At 39.2% G+C, this 13837-nt stretch overlaps 1 protein-coding gene across 9 annotated transcripts in view; it reads left to right on the top strand.

Annotated features, from left to right (window-relative positions):
* The window catches only part of stard13a (StAR related lipid transfer domain containing 13a), a 60421-nt gene that overhangs the window by 36553 nt on the left and 10031 nt on the right, over positions 1-13837 (top strand). For 7 of the 9 annotated variants that reach the window (XM_079598982.1, XM_079598986.1, XM_079598981.1 and 4 more), the window contains 4 exons: positions 6381-6452; positions 8295-8376; positions 9941-10004; positions 12382-13709. In XM_079598982.1, the coding sequence (XP_079455108.1) occupies positions 6381-6452; positions 8295-8376; positions 9941-10004; positions 12382-13709 (1546 nt within the window). Of the gene's footprint in view, positions 1-5916; positions 5945-5972; positions 6040-6380; positions 6453-8294; positions 8377-9940; positions 10005-12381; positions 13710-13837 lie in introns of those variants that run through there. The other 2 variants (XM_079598984.1, XM_079598987.1) reach the window with 2 other exon arrangements.

Genomic DNA, 13837 nt, shown 5'->3' with positions numbered 1-13837 from the left:
TGTTTTATTTAAGCATTGACTTTTGTCTCTGATGCTTATTCTAAAATCACTTGGGTTATTTTCCCAGGAACAAAATCTGATACTTAAACAAAAGTATCCATTAGCACACCATTATGGCTGCCTAGAAGAAATAACTGAGATATTTAAGGATTTACTTTGTGATTTTTCTGTCTTATGACTGAGTTTGAACGTGGAGGACATGGTCCATACTAATGGAATTTCAGAGGCATGTTTAGTTAAACAAGAAACATCCTTATGATCCCAGTGGACGGATGTCAAATCACTTTAGCATGTGTGGGAAAATGGCATTGGTCCATAAGTATTTGTGTGTGTGTGTGTGTGTGTGTATGTGTGTGTGTGTGTGTGTTTGAATGCTCTGATGAGCAATACAGGAACTGTCTGGAGAAACCCCATGGTGTGTGTGTGTGTGTGTGTGTGTGTGTGTGTGTGTGTGTGTGTGTGTGTGTGTGTGTGTGTGTGTGTGTGTGTGTGTGTGTGTGTGTGTGTGTGTGTGTGTGTGTGTGTGTGTGTGTGTGTGTGTGTGTGTTAGAAATAGCTGAGATGAAGAGTAAAGAGAGACTCCATGTTTGTGGGAGAGTTTGCATTACAAAGGATCATAGTTTTACTTCCTTGGTGGTCTGAGAGTCAAGTTCACACAGTTTAACACACACTCATAGACACCAAAGTAGATTTGAAACACATCTAGCTGCCCAATTGTTGACACAATTGATAGTTTAACTAAATCATTTTCATTATCCTGAATGTTTAATTCAGGAAAACATCACATCATGGAAGTAAAATGTGTTGCAATTCATGTTGACTGTAAATTAAATAGCATTAGAGCTTCTTTTTCTTTTTTACCTCTGTCTAGCATATTCACCAGGTACATTTTTTTTTAAATCTGTGTTTAGTGTGTGGATTATGATTCAACATTTGTACTATGAATCCATTAAGTTTTTGTTAGTCTTGAACGTGTTTTTCCATAGGCAGCATTGACTGATGTCTGTGCTGTAGAGGTATTGTATGGGCGTCTCAGATCTCATGGCCTAATGGGAATAGACAGTATCACAAAGATTGAGATTACACACACACACATACTCTACATGGTCTTAATGTGTGTTGAGAATGTATATGTTACAAGATTTCATTGGTTGGAGGCTTGGAGCAATGGATTTGAATACTGCTTGCAACATTTCACCATCATATTATTTATTTTATTTATTTGTTTACTTAAATCATTACTTTGAAAAAGTATTTAATGTTTTCTTAATTAAGAAATGCTTCTTTTGTACTTTTTACTATTTGAGAAAAAGCTTATTCACAAAAACACATGATAACAATAACTAATTTAGCATCCACATCGATACACAGTAACATTCTGTTTATTATAAGCATGTTCTAGCCTATATATTCTGGCTCTTCAAATGCTTAAAGGATTAGTTCACTTCAGAATGATAATTCTGTCGTCATTTACTCACCCTCAAGTTGTTTCAACTCTGTATGAGTTTCTTTCTTCTGCTGCACACAAAGGAAGATATTTGGAAGAATGTCGGTAACCAAACAGTTGATGGACCCCATTGACTTCCATATTAGGAAAAAAAAGACTATGGAAGTCAACAGGGTCCATCAACTGTCTGGCTACCGACATTCTTCAAAATATTTTCCTTTGTGTTCAGCGAAAAAAAAAAAAATTATACAGAGTTGAACCAACTTGAGGGCGAGAAAATGATGACCGAATTTTCATTCTGAAGTGAACTAATCCTTAATGCTTTTTCAAGTTGAGTGGATTCTGATTGGCTGTGGCTTGGTCAATATTTTTATTGTTCATCAGCTGAAAAATGTCATTCTGAAAGTGATTCAAATGATATTTGTGCTAATGTTTTGAGAACATTATCAAAGACCACATAACCTATGAACAAATTCTTAACTTGGTTCTTAACTTTGAGAGAACCTTGCCAGAATGTTTGCAAAAGTTCCCTGTTACCTGGGAAAGCCGGAATAAAACCATAACTAAAGGAGTAAGTGGGGGAAGAAAAAAACCCCCTAAAAGAATGCAAAGAGCTGAGAGAGTCATTTGTGGGCCGAGGTGACTTTTAAGGACACAGGACCTGTGTTCTTATATAATCAGAGATCTTGCCTGCTCAATCAAAACAAGAATGCCTTTGATTGTGCCCTGCGCCCTGTGGCATCTGGCTCTGCGTGGCATCCGTGCCTGCTGCTCTCTCTCATGGCGCGCTGCCTGTTGTCACGTCGAGGTGATCAGGAATGCCTGGGTCACGAGGGGCTGCGTGTCCTGACTGCTGGGATTAGATGCCATAGCAGCGTAACATGCAGAGGTGATTGCTGTGTGTTTGTTTCTGTGACATTTTTTTTTATCAGCACCTCTCTATGGTTTATTGTGTTGAGTTGTGTGACTTTGGCTGACTTATGGTCTGTATGCTGCTTTGCTTTAGATTTATTGTTTCGGGCACCTTTTGTGTTGGTTCGGCCCTTTGGTTTATGGCGGGGGATATTAGATATTAATGGTATGTGTTAATTAAACTCTTGACTTCACAGCAGTTCTTTATTCCCACGCCGTGGACTCAGAACTACCCAAATTCCCCTCTGAGAGTCTCTTTAAAGTTCTGCAAAACAAGCCCAGTGGTTGGGCTTCGTTTGAGGGCTTCATTAGAAGTTGGTGTTACTACTGATCTGGGAACCGTGCAGTTTTTTTGTAATATTGAAAGCAAGCAGAAAGTTGAGGTTAACTAATTGTAAATCATTATAAATGAGCACTTTTTATTAGGGGTGTAACGTTACATCGATATATTGCAATATTAAAATGCAGCGATGTGTGTCAGTGATGTGAACAACATGTACCCCAGTCCCCAGTATAGACGTAGTTTTATCCAAGACTCAGATAAGGTTTAGTTCACCCAAATAGGAAAATTCTGTCATATAATCACCCTCATGTTGTTTCAAATTAGATTTATGTTCATCTTCCAAACATAAATTAAGATATTTTTTTCTAAAACCTGTGAGATTTCTGGATTTCTGAAATCCCCTAAAATCTCTCTCCCATTCCACTCAAAGTGACAATACACCCCTCATTTAAATCGCCATGTCGCATTTTTAGTTTTCGTAGTATGATGATTCAAAGAGTCTATGCGTGCAGCTTGTGTGTAAGAGATTCAACAAATCTGCATTGAAGCGTGAAGGTACTGCATGAGAAAAAATTTAAGTTTATTGAGTAATGTATTGAATATAATGTACAGTATAATAATGCAATGCGGAAATATTTGTGGGTCCTGAAAATGCCAAATGTCTGATTTTACCAGTAAAAAAGGCATACATTATTTTAAATATATGTAGCCAGTGATAGAGTCTAAGCAAACTCTTTGTTTTGGCTTAAAGTATTGCAATGGTATCGTATAGTGAGTTCAGTATCGTGAATTCTTTCGAATCATGACACGAGTGTATTGTTACACCCCTACTTTTTATGATTAAAAAAAAGAAATCTCTTTTGCTCTCCAATGCTGCATTTATTTGATTAAATATATAGTAAAATAGTAATATTGTGAAAAATTATTACAAATGAAAATAACTTTAAATATGTTAGAAATGTAAATTATTTCTGTTATGGCAAAGCTGAATTTTCAGCATCATTACTCCGGTCTTCAGTGTCACATGATCCTTCAGAAATCAATGTAATATGCTAATTTGGTGCTCAAGAAACATTTCTTATCTTATCATTATTATCAATGTTGAAAACAGTAATGCTGTGTAATAGTTTGTGGAAACCATTAAACATTTTTTTTCCAATTATTTTATGAATATAAAGTTCAGCATAACATTTATTTCTATTGAATTTTGAAATAATGTAAAAGTCTTTACTGTCACTTTTGATCAGTGTCCTTGCTAATACAAGTATTCATTTCTTTTGAAAAACTAGATAACCCCAAATGTTTAAACGGTATTGTATTTCCATGCAAAAAAATGTTTTAGCAAGACAAAATTTTGGATGAGTGTTGAAATAATCCATCAGGAATTATTTAATTTTGGAAAAGTGGTCATTATCATGCAGTTGGAGGGGTTGAAAAATATGAAAGATTGCAGATGTCTGCTTAAAAGAAGAGTACTTTTGGAGAGGGAGAAGTTACATTTTGATCTATGATTAAAACAAAATCCATTTGTTTATTGTTTAATTTTCTAAATATATACCAGGGACATACTTAAGAAATGAAATCAGGTAAATTATGACTTCATGTTGACTTGATAATGTACATTCAACAGCAATATGACATCCTCTTGATTCACAATTTTCACCACACTTCAGTAGATGTTTAAGACCATCACAAACGATCATAAAAACTCATAATATCATGTTTTATGCACGCTAATGTCCATAATTACACACCATTACACTTTAAATTCCTCCACCACTTGCATGGACCTGTCTGTTGATAATCAACTCCTTGTGTGATTTAAAATCCCAAAGCTTTTTTAAAACTCTGTCGATGTGAACAAACAAACAAACCATTAAAACAGAACAAACATCCACAGTGGTGACACGGGGGTCTTTTCCTGCATATGACAGCATGGTTGGCTCCCCCCGCTGAGCGTTGTTTCTTGATGCCAGTGTTTGCACTCTGTAAAAGGGCCCCATCGTGTCTTTCTCTAATTGCTTCCATGTGTGAGTGTGAATCTGAGCGTTGAACTAGTATTACACGAACATTTAACATACAAGGGATATGTATGCTTTAAATAGTAAATTTTATATACTTTGAAATCCATATTCAACATATATTTATGAAATACTGTATTGTTAAATAGTTGCTGAATAGTTTAGTTGATGCGCCACTTTATGTGGGCATGTGGGCCTGTTAATGTGCTCAAGGTTGTGATGTCATAACTATAATGATTACTGAATGAGCAGTTTCAAGAATGAGCTCTGTGTTGCGACTGTTAGCATATATCTCTATAGTATCATCTGTTCAAAGAGCTAAAAAATCCATAATGTGTCCTTTTACTGCATCCTTTAGAGGAGCAGAGGAAATGACATTTATGACACACTGCTGTGAAGAGAATTGGTCTCTCAGACTTGGACTTGTGTTTGTCAGTGGTATTATTGTATATCAGTAATTCATACCCCTCAGGAGAGAGCTAACCACTGGGGATTGTGCTGTAGACCCAAGTGTGAGGAATTCCTGTCCTGCTGCCAGGAACGGCCCGAACTGTCGAATGACAATGTCAGATTGGAAACATTCAGAACAAAAAACGTCAGACAGGGATTTATGTGTCAGCATATTGTTTTTGTTCAAATGTAATTGGTGACACATCCCCATGCTTCAAAGCAGATTTTGTGGCTAGTTTTTGTTCTCTTTGACTAAATCATATGTGATGATTAGACGTCAGCGGAATAGCTTCCGTCAGTAAATGTTGGCATTATCTGCCGGCTCGACTTAACGCACACAGAGAACATCTTTCATCATCTCAGCTACATTGTGATGAATGGAGGAACACATGGAGAGAGAATGAATAGCTTTCCAGAGCCCTTTATTGACCACTGAAAATATTTCATAGAAGTCGGGGCCGTGGCACACCTTCAGTTGCTACACATTTATTTAGTTGTTGTGCCTGTTCCCTCCTCTCTCTCTCTCTCCCAAAAATGTCCTATCTTTCTCCACTATATCTATAAAGTGTTCTGGGTGCTATGCAGTTGTTAGAGTATTCAGAGTGGTTCCTGAGAGATTGAGCACATCAACCAGAGGGAGGGTGTTCAAAAGCGAGTGAGAGAGGACAAAAGACTAAGTTCAGCAGGCTGCTATCTGAGGCAGCTGAGACATAACTGGAACGTATGCTGACTGAACCAGATTTTGGACTTTTAGAGACCTTGGAGGAAAAGGCGGCTCAGATCTGAGGGACACACATGTTTCTCTGCATGACGAAGTGATGAGAACAACCAGTAAGTGTGTGAACTTTTAGACTTGATCTACACATGGATGGAAGGCGCCGTATGAATTGTTCAGTGTTGTGTTCTGAGGGAGATTTCTGCAGACTGTAAGTGGCTTCTATTCAGCTAATGTGTAATTTAGCACAAATATGTGGAGAATCTTGTGAGAAAAGGATGTAATTGTCGGATTGTGGTGAGGTCATTTCCTGACCCGTCCATTTTTATGGTGGCTTATTTTGAGACGCTTTGTTTTTACTCTCTTATTTCATCTCTTGTGGATCATTCTCAAAAGCCAAGTTTCTTCCCAGATTTGGCGCTGTTTTGTTTTCAACAAAGTGATTGTGAAAAAAAGTGCACAATTTGCTCTCCAGCCTATTTCCATTCAATTGACCTTTTACCAATAAAATTGTGTGCGTAATTGAAGAATTGTATCATTGTTTCTTTTCAGAAATCGAGGCAAAGGAAGCATGTGACTGGCTGAGGGCGGCGGGATTCCCACAGTATGCCCAACTTTATGAGGGTAAGAAATGGGATTAATATCTATAAACATAGACACAGATGTCAAAGAATTGCTCGTTGATTCGGTGGCCTCAACAAATGTCTGCAGTGTGGTTGCAGCTGTGAGGTTAAGTGACGGTAAAAAATCAGGAATGCCGTGAGAGAGAGAAAGAGAGTTGCTTTGAGTTTGAGATCACACCTATCCCATCCCACCTCAGCTGGGCGGACAGAAGCCAAGCAGTGATCACAAGCTGAATTATTCTTGATTTTCCGCTTCAGACATATGGAATAAAAACTGCATTTATACAGCTGTGTGCTCCATTTGTCAGCACATATTTCTTCTTCCCTCTTTATCTTTTCTGGTCATTTTCGGGCCACGGCGAGCTATTTGCAGACTAGAGTTTCTATCCAAAGGGAGGAAGAGGTCATGGGAAAAAGTCTTCATTATCACTGCCGGGAAAATACAGGCCTTTGCCTCAGTCTTCCGCATAGGCCAACAAAGGGGTCGAGAGGATACTGTTCCCTCTGCCGCTCTCTCTCTCTCTCTGTTCCCCTGACTCCTCCTTATGATGCTTTACGTCAATGAGCGATAAAATGTCAACAATTCTATATTTAATGCCGTGTAAATTCATAGCTTGGCTCTCATGAGAAAATGGAAAAAGCTCTCTTTGGCCTTGTGAGGTTATTATGCCATTATGACATAAATGAACTCCCAGATTCCACTGGGAAAATACCTTAATGCTCATCTTGATCTTTCTCTCCTCCTTTTTGCTAATTGTCTGCATTTGTTTGAGTCGTTTAGAGTGAGCTATAACCCATGGTTCAGTTTCAGAGCTGGTCTGGGTAACACTTTACAAAAACCTTAAAAGCTTACAATGACTTCAGTCATTACTAGAGTTATGCTTTTCACTTTAGAATATTGTCCCAAAGAAGGAGTTATTCCTTCTGAATGATTTGGTAATACTTGAATAATTACTAGTGGTTTACCAAGATCTTCACTTTAGAATAATTTATACATTATTTACATTAACTATGAGCATAGTTCTTAGTAGTCCTCTGGGAAGTATGGAAAAAAAGGGTTTCACTTTATTTTGATGGTCCCTTTAATTCGTTCTGTTGACTATAAGTAACCTTGCACCTACATGTCTACTATTAGAGTGTTATTAGAGTGTTAGTAGACTGTTAGGGTTAGAATAAGTTAACAAATACTTACAAAGTTAATTATAGAATGTCTGTTGGAGAACAATCACAATAAAAAGATAGCAGATATTAGAAGAGTCTAATAATACTCTAATGAGAGTTAGTTGACACATAGATGCAACGTTACTTATAGTCAACAGAATGTTCAAGGGACCATCAAAATAAAGTGATCAATAATAGTTATTGATTAGCTAATTCAATTGAGTGATATGATTATCTAATTAGATAATCAGAGTTTCTTGTTAATAGCAGTTACTAGAATGTTAATATTGCATTACTCATTTGTTCCTGTGTAGTTATTCATCAATGACAGAACCGTGTTCTAAAGTGTTGCCCTGGTCTGCTGTGTACAGTATAATGTAATCTGCCAGAGATAGCGCTTGCTTTATAAGAATTACACCACAGCTGCTGTGGATCTGTGATCCTCTGCAGGACCTCCACAGATGTCTGGCTGGACCAACTAGAAACATTTTATCCACTTATCTCTCTATTTGTTTATTTCTCCCTTTCTAGTTTAATTCATGATTGTGATTCGCTTTATATGTCTTGAAAATATCATTAAATAACATGCACATAATCCATATGTGAACTTTTGAAGATGTTGGTTACATTAAGCTTCTTGAACAGGACAGAAAAGTGATCTGCTTCCTGTCTCTGCCTACAGATTCCCAGTTTCCCATTGAAATATCCGCAGTCAAGAGGGACCATGACTTTCTCGACAAAGACCTTGTGGAGCCTCTTTGCCGGTGAGTTTCTAAATGCTCAATATTTTGAGATTGTTGAGATTGAGAGTCTTGCAGTCTACGGGGTGGAATCTGATACACCATCTTTACTTAAAATGACAGCTGTGAAAATCAAAGGCCTTACTGTCAATCACTCGAGCTCTGATGGCTATGTTGTTCTGGCCATTTATCAGTCAGTGTTTAGCAATATGGCAGCTTTTAGCAACATAAAATTAAAATAGTTCACATTTATTTTCTTATTTAATGTTGCTGGTCTTGTGCACAATGATGGACTAGCTTTCTCTGCCACTGAAACAACTATTCTTTTTTATAAGCAAACGTGTTTTTATTTAATTCTTTCATAAAAACGCACTACACCTTTTCCCCAAAAGTCCTTTTTTATGAGCAAACGTGTTTGAAGAAACTTCAGCAGTTCTTTTTTAAGACCAGTACCCAACCAGACGAAACACTATTGTTGTCGGCCATCCTGCATGTACAAGTACGAGAAAGCTTGGCGGTGCTGGCCCGGTGGCGACCTCACCTCTGTAGCTGTCTGACCCATGTCCTCCATAAAGTCTGTCCCCTTCCCCGTCGCTTTGATCCCTAATGCAGCCCCCGTGGAGTCCGCTCTGATGTCCCTCTCAAAGGCCTGAGGGAGAGCATGGGGGTGTTGGGGGGGGGGGGGGGGGGGGGGAGCGGGATAGGCTAGTAACAGATGGTCGTGTGTGTTTTCGTGAAACGAGGCCCGGGGTTTGAGTCGTTGAGGGTTTCTAGCAGGTTGTCTCCCTGTCTAATGCCACTAATGACAGCGTTAGGGAGATCTGACAGCTTTACTGTCAGAGAATACACACACTACTCTTAAGGACGGTGTCTGCTGGAATGATAATGGCGTTTCATTATCACGCCACAGACACGATATTTACGCATATTTATGTGGCCATCTGGACCTGGATGCTTAATTAGGGAATCTTGATTGAAAAGTGGAGCAGATTGTTTCGGCAGACAGCTGAATAACAGCGCTGATGTCATGACGAACATTTTAGCGTGTCAAAAACAACAAGTCTGGTTTTATAGGTAAAATAATAGCTTGTTTGTGTCTGGAATGAATATAAAGTGAGGGGTCTGCAGTCTTTTGTAGAGTAAAGAAGATTGTGTCTGTGCGTGTAAAAAGGGGTGGAGGAAAACTCTTCAGGGGTGAAGATCAGTCAGATGAGAACGTTAAAGGGCGCTTTAGGGTTAGATCAAAGAGGAGGTGGACGAGAAGGTGGATTGCCCACTCTCTCGCTCTTTATCCTTCTGTTTTTCCTTCTGCAGCCCCATCAGAGTCTCATTCATTCATGGCCATGTCTTGAAAGAGATTAGAACCTACGGCTGCCAAGCTGTCCCGTCACTCTTTCCGGCAGCCAATCAGGACACAGATAGTGAGAGTTTCTTGAAATCTATACCTGCACGTAGAGAGGCAAACAGAGGTTAGACGAGTGTAGGATCTACAGTGGATTGTCTCTCTCTCTTTCTGTGGCTGTATGGTTTCTTTGTGGTGGAGATGAGAGTGACGGATGCACCAGTGACTGTGTCTTCTCTCTTCCAGTCGACTCAACACTTTGAACAAGTGTGCCTCCATGAAACTGGACGTGAGCCTCCCCAAGAAAAAAGTAAGTGGCTGTTTAATTGATTCTTTAAAAACATTTTTTTAATGGGATTTTGGTAAATCTGTCAAGAAATATCTGTCATATTTACAAACAATGAAAATGTATTATTTGCAGTGTGTATATTTATGTATATCGTGTTACACTTCTACACTGCCATTCAAAGGTTTGCCGTCAGTACGTTTTTTAATGTCTCACCAAGGCTGCATTTATTTGATCAAAAAACAATAAAACCGCAATATTGTGAAATATTTTTATCATTTAAACGAACTGTTTTAATATATTTTAAAATGTAATTTATTCTGAACAAAGCTGAATTTTCGGCATCATTACTCCAGTCTTCGGTGTCACGTGATCCTTCAGAAATCATTCTAATATGCTGTCTCAATGCTGAAAATAGATACATTTTGTCAGGGTTCTTTGATGAACAGGAAGTTTATTTGACAGCATTTATTTGAGCTAGAAATCCTCTTTAATAAATATATTCACTGTCTCTTTTGATTAATTCAATGCTTCCTCGCTGAATAAGTTTGTTTTTTAATTTCTGTAAAAAAATTACTGAACCCAAACTTTTGAATGGTATTGTATATTTATCATGAATTGAAGTATTGAAGATTTGGATCATTACTTATGAGAATTTTGGGGTGAATATCCTTCATTGTCTTGAAAATAATTTCATAGTCTATGCAAAAACATTTCTTCATGAGATTCACCCTTTTATTTTAAAGACAAATGAAATATCTGTTCTATTAAATAATCTATATAACTGCAATGTTGTTTTTGTAATGGCTTTGGTTTATGGTGCAGGTATGTCTGCGAAATAAAAATCTCTTAAGAGGAAATCTGTGTGTCTAGGTTTTTTTAATGGATTATTTGGCTTATGAACCGCTTATAACAAAGAATATTATATAAAAAGAGCAGCCGTTCACAACTTCACAGTCAATAGAATTGATGATGGTTTTAAAGCACAGAAGTGTCAGTTTAATCTTCATTCAAGACTCTTTGACTGTTTACTCAGGGGTCGTATTTCAGACTAATTATGATTGTGAGCTGTGGATCTCATTCAGTAGGTCATTTCTGACGCTTCTGCTTCTTCTGACGTCTCAGGCATGTGAAAGGGGTCTTTGGGTGTTGCTGTCTTTAACACAACCAGATGGTGATTTGATACCTGTTATGTTCATGTCCTCTTGTTTTGGACGATATTTGAGAATTCCCCTAACCATCTAGAATGACTTAGGGGATGTTTTCGAAATAGTCTCCTGACATTTTTCAAATACCATGAGCCTCTTTTGACATCATCACTATTATTCAATTTAAATGTATGAGGTCTGTGATATTTTAAATAGGAAATGGGTTGTGAAAGTATATACAATGCTAAGAGGGTGTCCGAGCCAAATCACAGCTCTTTCCTGTACTGTGAGCTCACATGTCTGGACTTTACTATATATATATATATATACTATATATACCGGTATATAACTTATTGGTTACATCTGTGCAACGAAGCCTTAATATCTATCAATATATCATCATGTTCATCACACTTAATTTGTATTATTATAAATGAATAAATTACAACTATAAATTAGTAATGTTCTGTTTTATAAAGAAAGACAACAGCTGTAGAAAAAAAAGAGATTAAACTCCAAATAAAAGCAGGAAAAAAAAACATTTGTAAAAAAAAAAAAGAAAAAAAAAAGACTAAGTTTAAGAACATTTGCAAAATAATTTATGAGCATATTTATTCCCCAAACATAATTTTTGATACTGTAGCTTAAGGCAAAGCAAAAATAAATCTAATTCTCATTACAGTAATACAAAAAAAGAGACATTATTTAAAGTACTGTATGTTTCATAAAAAATGTTTCCCTGTATTTAATTATCATGCTGTTTTTCATTACTATATATTATTTATCATAATAATACTAAGGTGTTCTGGGTGGTTGCTAGAGCATTGATAAGCTGTTGCTAGTTAGTTGCATACTGGCCCTGCCCTAGTCAAAAGAGCCCATCTCCAAGTCTTAATGATATTTCTTTGTGGCAGTGGTGTGCAGTCCTGCTCCTGGAGGGCCACTGTCCTGCTGAGTTCAGCTCCAACTCCAATTAAACACACCTGAACCAGCGAATCAAGCTCTTACTAGGCATACTAGAACAGGCAGGACTGTTCACCTTGTAGGATAGTGGCCCTCCAGGACCGAGTTTGGATATCGTCCAGCGACACTGAGATCTTTTGCCCATTTTATCATCCACTGAAGGAGAATTCTTCGTCAGTTTTTAGTTATGCCACAGAATAATGACTATATACTGTATAGTTTAGGAGCTAAAACATTTACTCAAAAATATGTCAAACTAAGTCTATTCCTGTGCTTTCTTGTGCCCACAGAGTGAGGACTCTGATGAGGAGGACCTGCTGGCCATCAGCAATAGATGGACGTTTGAGTGGAACAGTCGGCGCTGGTCACGTATGCAAGACATCGATTACCTCTTGGGTAGAGAAGAGGAGCGGAGCCCCTCTGAGGTGGGTGAGCATCTGCGGACCACTGTGAGCAGCGAGAGCATTCTGACAGACCTCAGTGAGCCCGAGATCTGCTCCCTGCACAGTGAAGACTCATTGGCTGCCATGCCTGACTCCGCCTCGCTTACCCCACTGCACTTACCCAGAGAGCTGCCTCATTACAATTCACTTCCTGCCAAGAGCAGGCGACGTGGACGCACACGCGCCAAAGACTTTCTGAGGAGGATGGAGACGCTGGGTCGGACGTGGGGGCCATCGATGGGTCGTTCAGAGCGACGCTCTTTGGTTATTAGCGGCCCAGTTCTGCAAAGTGAGCCAGAGGCGTTAAAGACTCTACAATGTGTTCAGATTTTTAACGACGGCCCTCTAAACTCTGAAAACATGCCATCTGCCAACAACTGCCCAAATTCGTTGGCCAGCAGTGAGGCCAGCAGCCAGTCGGAGACCAGTGGTAGTACCGGAAGCACGCCAAACACGAAGGGACGTGTCTCAAACTTGTATCCTCCTGGTAAACGTGCAGGTGTCTACCTCGAAGACATTGATGTTCTCGCCGGCGCCCCCCAGAGGAGGAGACCGGTTGAAAAGAGCCGCAAAAGTGATTTCCGCTCCTATGATGAGCTATTGGTGCATATCCCAAAAGATCACAAACCTGGTACCTTCCCTAAAGCACTGTCAATCGAGAGTCTGACACCAGCCAGTAAGGGACAAAGAAACTGGAAGGCTCTGGATTCAGAGCCACAGCTGTATAAGTGCAGGAAAGTTGGCGGAAGGGAACTCCGGCCCGTATCGCGCTGCTGCCCGCGGGGAAGCAGAATCAGCGTGTACGATAACGTACCCGGCTCACACCTGTATGCGAGCACGGGGGACTTATTGGACCTTGAAAAGGAAGATATATTCCCACATTTAGATGACATACTGCAGCATGTGAATGGCTTGCAGCAGATCGTGGACCATTGGTCCAAAAACGTCTTGCCGGAGAGTGAAGGGGAGGGGGAGGGCAGCAGGGGGCGGGACCAGAGGATCATTGACGGCCAATCTTCCAGTCAGATCACACTGGACTTTGAAGGGACTTCGGTCGAAGGCCTGACCACTCCGAGTGATGGCAACAGGGACGGGGTTTCGTTAAATGGCACGGACACCTCCAGCACCAGAGAGAGGAGGGACTCGGGGGTGGGAGCTTCTCTCACACGACCACAGTAAGACTTCAGAATGGATATACTGAGAGGCGCTCATTCAAATATCGAGAAACTTTAAAGTGATTTGTGTTCAAAGTGCGATCACACTAGCTTGTAAGCTTTAGATATCCATACAGCTTCTCTTATTT

Source organism: Phoxinus phoxinus (genome assembly GCF_949152265.1).
Source record: "Phoxinus phoxinus genome assembly, chromosome: 23".
In the NCBI taxonomy this organism is placed as follows: domain Eukaryota; kingdom Metazoa; phylum Chordata; class Actinopteri; order Cypriniformes; family Leuciscidae; genus Phoxinus; species Phoxinus phoxinus.
The sequence above is the reverse complement of the archived record's forward strand: the minus strand, read 5'-3'. Positions and strand labels throughout refer to the sequence as shown.